General features: G+C 44.1%; 2 protein-coding genes across 2 annotated transcripts in view; one reads left to right on the forward strand and one right to left on the reverse strand.

Moving 5' to 3' along the window:
• The window catches only part of ttc7a (tetratricopeptide repeat domain 7A), a gene marked incomplete at its 5' end in the record, with an annotated part of 47,309 nt that extends 44,568 nt beyond the window's left edge, over positions 1-2,741 (reverse strand). Inside the window, 2 exons of the mRNA XM_080849343.1 lie at positions 1,125-1,308; positions 2,685-2,741. Of these exons, the coding sequence (XP_080705469.1) occupies positions 1,125-1,308; positions 2,685-2,741 (241 nt within the window). The remainder of the gene's footprint in view (positions 1-1,124; positions 1,309-2,684) is intronic.
• Positions 2,742-2,955: 214 nt separating this feature from the next.
• On the forward strand, positions 2,956-6,628 carry mcfd2 (multiple coagulation factor deficiency 2, ER cargo receptor complex subunit). The gene is made up of 4 exons (XM_080848764.1): positions 2,956-3,096; positions 3,611-3,828; positions 5,537-5,696; positions 6,322-6,628. Exons 2-4 carry the CDS (start codon positions 3,638-3,640, stop codon positions 6,451-6,453), a joined length of 483 nt encoding a protein of 160 aa, XP_080704890.1. The 5' UTR covers positions 2,956-3,096; positions 3,611-3,637; the 3' UTR covers positions 6,454-6,628.
• The last annotated feature ends 872 nt before the right edge of the window (positions 6,629-7,500 follow it).

A 7,500-nucleotide genomic window follows, 5' to 3' on the forward strand; every position in this document is an offset into this window, starting at 1 on the left:
GGACAAAACACCGGCACTGCCCCTCTACCTCTGACCAAATGTTTAGCTTTTATCTTAACAGCGCTGATATTTTCTCTTCAATTCTTATCAACAAACTTTTTTGAAGGAGAGTGGAAATATGCACTGGCTCTGTTCCGGGCAGTCATGCTATGTTGACGTCTAAACTCACACTTGACCTCAAGCCACTGTTTTGTCCATTTGGTGTGTTGTGAAATGGCTGTGCTTGAACGAGTGCCTACTTCACAGAGCCTGGATAAAGTATTTTGCAAACTGGGTTACTAAAATGCACAAGTTTCAACACCATATCTCCATGGGGTGATAGTTCAGGGTCACAATCAGTCATTAACACTTGTCCCTTGTCCGCTCATACGACATTACAGTTAAGAGAAACCAGAAGTCACATCAGGATTGTTCTGGGCTAAGTACAACAGCTGGCCTCTCCCATTGAGAGAGAAAGAGAGAGAGAGAGAAGAGAGAGAGAGAGAGAGAGAGAGAGAGAGAGAGAGAGAGAGAGACAGAAGGCTGGGGAAAGGAGTGAGAAAGAGAAATATAGAGGTAGAGAGAGATTGAAAGACAAAGAGGGAGAATGCAGTGTGGACACAGGTGGACGCGCCTCTCTTGAGTGGTCATATGAATGGTTACATTTAGTTATTGACATAATAACAAATACAAGCTGCAGCCAAGCTGAAGGACAAGTCTGCCTATGCTGTTTACCTTCACCGGACAGAAATTAATAAATACAAGAGAAAAGGCTCCAATGTGGCAACAGACGAGAATATGTTCACCTACAGAATAGGACTCTGTCTGGAATGTAAAATGACAGCCCAGGGTATTTTACTTAGACAGCTTTAATAACTAGATGTGTGAACATACAGACAGAGACTTAAGTGGCCAATAAAATAATGTATCTATCCAAATGTTTTACTCTTGGCAATAGTGACAAATTCTTTCCTGTTCTTTCCCGTGGTCAAAAATAGCCGTCCTGCAGCATATGACTTTACCAGAAAAAGGTACAAAGTCCAAGTCAGGCGGAACAACTGTCCTTCCTCTCCCGGGGAATGCGTAAAAGCCCTGAGCGTCGCCTCGCCACAGCCATGCAACAGGTAGATAGAGCGCTCACTCACCGTCGTCATGAAAGCGGGCTGCAGCCAGTTGTTCCACCATAGACGGTATCTTATCCCACTGACATTCTGCGCGATACTTCTCGATCTCCGCTTCTAACCGGTACTGCGAGAAAGATATTCGGTGGGTCATTCCCGGTAGGTCTCGTTGACTGTAATCTCCCGACACAAGTGGAGTCACGGCGCACTGTGAAGCGATAGGAAAAGGGGAAGAAAACATGTAACTTCACTGAGCATGTGCGAGCGCAATATCCACTGTCCTACTACTAGAGTCATTCCTTTTCATGAGCACTTATCAAACTTCAAACACCTATAAGTGATTTGGCATTATTCATGGGCATGGACTTTTTTGCTTCCAGAAATATTAACCCTAGCACAATTATCAAACAGAAACCGTTTCACCATTCATACATCTCTGTACCTTAACTATAATTAAGCCCATATGCCTACATTCTATGCATATATTAAATGTTTCGTCATATGTAACTGTATAGGCACTCTGAGATTCTTCTGAATGAAAAGTGCGTTCAAAATAAAATGAATTATTATTATTATCATTATAATTAGGCTATATTTCGATTTGGTGTGTAGGATGGCACTCCCCCCCCCCCCCCCCCCCCCCCCGTCGGGGATTGATGGAGACAATGGTAGCCCATTCTAAACTATTAGCGTAAAGACTTATAATGTATTTTGTAGTTTTTGTATTTCACTATAACGTTTGCCTTCCTGGACAGAAACAGGTTTCCAACAGGACAGGACAGAACAGTGATTTGATCTCTAGGCTATACTCCCCGAATGACTCGGAAGGAAGCATTGTCCTGGATTATCCTCCGAGACAGTTAGCCATCTAACCAGATCAATTACCAGGGTTTAGAGCCAGCTAGCTGATCACTACAAGGGGGTTGTTTTCCCTGAAGTAGCCTATAGCCTGTGCTACATTTATGTAGGTCTGTTCTGTAGGTTTAACACAGAGATTAACACAAACTCAATGGCCATAACACAATATATTTCGGTGAAGACACAAATATATCTTTATATATCAGCGTAATTGTAAAGACGTTTGTAATAGATCAGAGCAGTACAGTTCATATATTGATGTTGAAGGTTAGGGACAGCGCCGCCAAACGGAAAACAATAATTACTCTCTGAGCTGTTGCAGAACCGCTATTTTGTGATGTTATCAGAAACCTAGTCCCACACTCTACGAGCCGTTTCGAATAGTTTGGCAATTGAGTATAAATATGGGCTTAGTTTATTTTAGCCTTACATCTTTCCATTGTAAGCGCTTCAAAAACGACAAAATTAAATTAAACATTTTACATTAAATTAACATTAAAATGTCCATACTGCAAAATCACAGTGCATGGGTACCACAGTCTATGGGTATCTATGGGTAGAGCTAGGGTGGCGTTTATTCTTATGACAGCTACAGGGTAGCGTGTCATTAGGATATTCAGTTAACACACCACTCACAACTAAGTGCAACACAGGGAACAAACTAACCGGCTATGAGGTTCTCTAGGCATCAATACAGGGTTCTAGCTATGTGACACCAAACAAAACCTCCAGTCTTCGGAAAAGCGATTTGGCAGTCTCATTTTCTCGGCGAGAGTGAGCCATTATTTTGGCCTGAGAATGCTGACGATTCAGTCCGTCAGCAGGCAGGAATACTTGAAAGATGCATCACTTTCAAAGCGAACAGTTGGACGTGGATTAGGGACTGAGAAAACCACTTCACACTTATTCACTGACTGACGCACTCTGAACGTCCAATCACAGTTAAGCTGTCGTGTCCATGAGGTTAAGAGGAACTACGGCAAGCAAATCGGTCCAAGATAAGTATATCTAAAACAGGTAAAGCATTTATGGAAGGGAACGTTAGCTATTGTTCCAGAATATAGCCAGATCGCACTTTTTATTTATAGTGAGTTGACAAAGGGTTGGCATCGGTTCAAGCTTTTATATTCCATCCCAGGTGAGTAAAGTGATTCGATAATGTCAGTTTACGAGCAAGCCACTGAGTGTACAACGTTAACCGAATTTATCTTCTGACAATATGAACGTTGTATCTATTAGCAAAGCTCTTGTGGAGTATTTAATATAATAGCCTAGCGTATGCTGCAGTTCCATTTAAAGTCAAACTGATTTGTTGATGTTTAACTCTCAGGTTTATGAATAAAAGGTCTGTATTCTCGCCGTGTGGTAGCATGTTGACGGCAAAGATGGACTTTATGCTACCTGCCGACGTTAAAGTTCAGCACTTTTAAGTTAGGCTATCTTAAGTTTAGTTTTGTGTCCGCAACCTCTACATTCTCAGTTAAATCACGGCAATTTGTTCGAAGTCGGTGTTCAGTTTCATGCACATGTCGGGCTATGACTGGTAATGAACTGCAAATATGATCTCAGCTCCAGATGACAGCATTACTCTAAAAGATTTGCGCAAACATTTACGCATCGCTCAAGACTTTGCTGATTGTCTTTCTTCCCAGCTTTACGCATCACAGCCAGCGGGGACTATGGCTTTAAGGAGAGGCACAAGGAGAGGGGTAACGTTAGTATGGACCTTATTACTTCTAGCTGCCTTCTGCCTCCCGACAATCTACTCCCATGAAGCTGAGCACAGCGAACCACAGCCGGGTGATGAGAATGACCACCCGCCTCACCCGCCTATTATACGATTGGATAAGAACATGGTCCAAGATAAAGAGTGAGTTGAATATGTTTGTCCTACACTATGATAACAGAAAGGGGTTTATTGCCAAAATAACTAACCACAATGTTGACATGCCGGGGCAAAATGTGATGTAGAGCATATTTGTGTGCATCGCATACATTTTTTAGCCTATTTTATCTCAGGGTGAGTTATGGAGTTATTCACATACAATGGCAAACCAGATCTGTAATGCACCCACCCACGATATGTATGCATTGCACAGGTTATTATGCCAAACTTTTTATAGACGTGTTCAAAATCACACCATTGCTGGCCTCATTTTTTTAAATTTATTTGATCTTTAAAGGTCTACAGTATTTATGCTGTGTGACATTCAGGTGGGATCCTGCTATAGTGAGGGTGAGGGTCACTGAACTTTGATCATTTGCCTAAACTGATAGCTGTTCTCTGGTTAATGGACTCTAAACTTGGAACACAGTGATCCTCTGTTACTTGATAGACAGTAGCCTCTCTGTGGAGGTGAAAGCTGAGAGACATTCCAGCTGCTCTCAGTTTTAAGTTCTTCTGTTGTGTGGTGAATACATAGTTTTGTCATTTTAAGGTTTTGCCATTTTGTCATATAGAGGTCCACAAGTTTTGCATTCAGTGATGAAAGTCAAATTATATATAGAGAGATTTTTTTTTTTTTAATTCAAATTAACTTCAAATTTGGGCCTTAACGCCTTAAAGAGAAGTCAGATAGCAGATGAACTGGGAGCGGACCCAGTCCTGGGTGAGGCTGGATAGGATCTGTGCCACGCCATGGCCTCTTGGTCAGATCTGGGTCAGAGCAAGCTGCCCTGGTTGGCGTGGCATCAGCCCAGGTGATAAGGGGCTCTGGAGGGCATATGCCTGTGACGATGAGATCCGTCCCAGTGTCAGACAGTGTCAGCTGCTGTGGGTGTTGTTCTCTGTGATTTAGGGAAAGACCTGTGAGATAAATAGTTCAAATTCAGTTATAACTATAGAGAATGGGCAACTACGTCGTGGCACATTGCATTCTGAGTAGTGGTCACCATATTTTTAAGCAGCAATACGGAGTTCTGTCCCAAACTAGTAAGCCAACTACCTAAAAGGCATGCAAAAACCTTACAAACACCAACAACAGCCCAGCTGTCACTGACAGAAGCTTGCCAACACACAACCTGTCTTTTGGGCAGTATAGTTGCCAATGCATTGCTTTTGCAGGGGGTTCCAGCCCATTACACAGAACTACATAGGGCATATCTTGGATGGCTAGTGGGGGAGACACAGGTGTTTATCTGTCCTTCACATGACCATACGCTATCCAAATGAATTTGAGGATGGTACCAAAACTAGTTGCCTATGAAACCATATGTCAAACAGTGTCAAATTGTTACATAGTGTTACTTTAAGGTACAAAATAACACAAATAAACAACAAAGAAGAAGGAGAACGCACATCAACAATGGAAATAAAAACACGTTGAAAGTGTAGCACCACTTACAGAGAACATTCACTCAATGAGATTTGGGGTACACAAGCTCTAGAAAGGAGATTGGCATTAAAACACACAAATCTTGAGCAGAACATAGTCAAAAGGGCCCATCTGCCAGAGGCACCTCCCAAAAGTAAGTTCAGAGTGTACTACAGATGAGTCGAAGGAGAAATATTAAACGTAACTTGAGTTCAACCTTTTACCCCTCCCTCTCTCCGTCTACCCCTCTCCATTTCTGCCCAGTCACATCATGGAGCACTTGGAGGGGGTGATTGACAGGCCAGAGAAGGACATGTCTCCTCAGGAGCTGCAGCTGCACTACTTCAAGATGCACGACTACGACGGCAACAACCTGCTGGACGGGCTGGAGCTGGCCACAGCCATCACACACGTGCACAAGGAGGTATGACACCCACTAGAGCATCACACACGTGCACAAGGAGGTATGACGCCCGCTAGAGCATCACACACGTGCACAAGGAAGTATGACACCCGCTAGAGCAGAGCCACGGCCATCACACACGTGCACAAGGAGGCATGTCACCCGCTAGAGCATCACACACGTGCACAAGGAGGTATGACGCCCGCTAGAGCATCACACACGTGCACAAGGAGGTACGACACCCGCTAGAGCATCACACACGTGCACAAGGAGGTATGACACCCGCTAGAGCAGAGCCACGGCCATCACACACGTGCACAAGGAGGTATGGAGCCCAGTAGAGCAGAGCACAAGCTAATGATGAAGCCTGGGGAAGAAGGACTTTGTATTGGACTCGATCTATCTGACACAGTGGGACTGAAGCGTTCTTTCACATTGGTTTGCGGTAAAACCTTGAAAGACATACAAGGATTTCATTCTAATATTAAGCAGCTAAGCCAATGGAAATGACAGAAGAAAGTCCAGTGTGATTTTATTGTCTGTTTGAACTGTGCCGTGTCAACATATATGTTTGTACTGTACTGTTCTTTAGCCTCACCTTCAACACGTGAAGTTAACCTCTGTTCTTGCCATGTCCCCTCTCCAGGAGCGAGGGGAGGACACTCAGCCAATGAAGGAGGAGGACCTAATAAGCCTTATCGATGACGTTCTGCGTGATGATGACAAAAACAACGACGGCTACATAGACTATGCTGAGTTCGCAAAATCTCTGGAGTAGAGGATTGAAGAAGCGAAAAAGAAACAGGAGACCAGCTTTGCCTTACCACAGACTAATCTCTGAACACACTCTTTCTCTTGGTTAAGGCTCAGTTATGGGCTCGTCTTACGGATAGGACTAAAGTTGTGTGCAGTACCTGCCAAATGTAAACTGTGTAAATAACAACAATAAACAAAACCCATGATGTAACCGTGTTGGTAAAAATGTGCAGAATCGTGTTGGTAAAAATGTGCAGAATCTGGTAAACTCCTGAATGCAGAGCAATTGATGAAGCAATGAAACATTTGCAGGCTCTACTCTGCTCTTTGAACAACATGGCTCTTTCGACTGAATAAATGTGAGCATTGAAGGGTTTTAAATCAACAGTTTGGTAATGCTCCTATGGGAAGGTGTGGTCCTGAGTGGTAGGTGCTGATCTGTGATAGAGGCCGTTGCAGTGGTGGAGTGTCTGCTTTAACTGCTGTGCAAAGGAACCTTTAAGAGTCTCTGTGGTGCCGAGATCAGGATGCGAGGTACGTTTGAGTGCTGAGGCTTCGACACAGACGCTACGACAGACTAAGACCTGACCAGATGCGAGGTTCGTTTGAGTGCTGAGGCTTTGACACTGGCGCTACGACAGACCTGACCAGAGGTTCGTTTGAGTGCTGAGGCTTTGACACTGGCGCTACGACAGACTAAGGTTCGTTTTGAGTGCTGAGGCTTCGACACTGGCGCTACGACAGACTAAGGTTCGTTTTGAGTGCTGAGGCTTCGACACTGGCGCTACGACAGACTAAGGTTCGTTTTGAGTGCTGAGGCTTCGACACTGGCGCTACGACAGACTAAGGTTCGTTTGAGTGCTGAGGCTTCGACACTGACGCTACGACAGACTAACACGTGACCAGAGGGGTCTCCGCATCATTCTGACCGGCCAGAGCGATGTTGCCGCCATCTGAGGCACACAGGACCATATTTTCCTGACTATTTACCGCACCGCATATAAACCGCATGTCGGAATTGTGTGTCATTTTATAATACAAACCTGTGTATTGACCGCAGCCAAGTATT

Source organism: Sprattus sprattus (genome assembly GCF_963457725.1).
Source record: "Sprattus sprattus genome assembly, chromosome: 12".
NCBI lineage: Eukaryota > Metazoa > Chordata > Actinopteri > Clupeiformes > Clupeidae > Sprattus > Sprattus sprattus.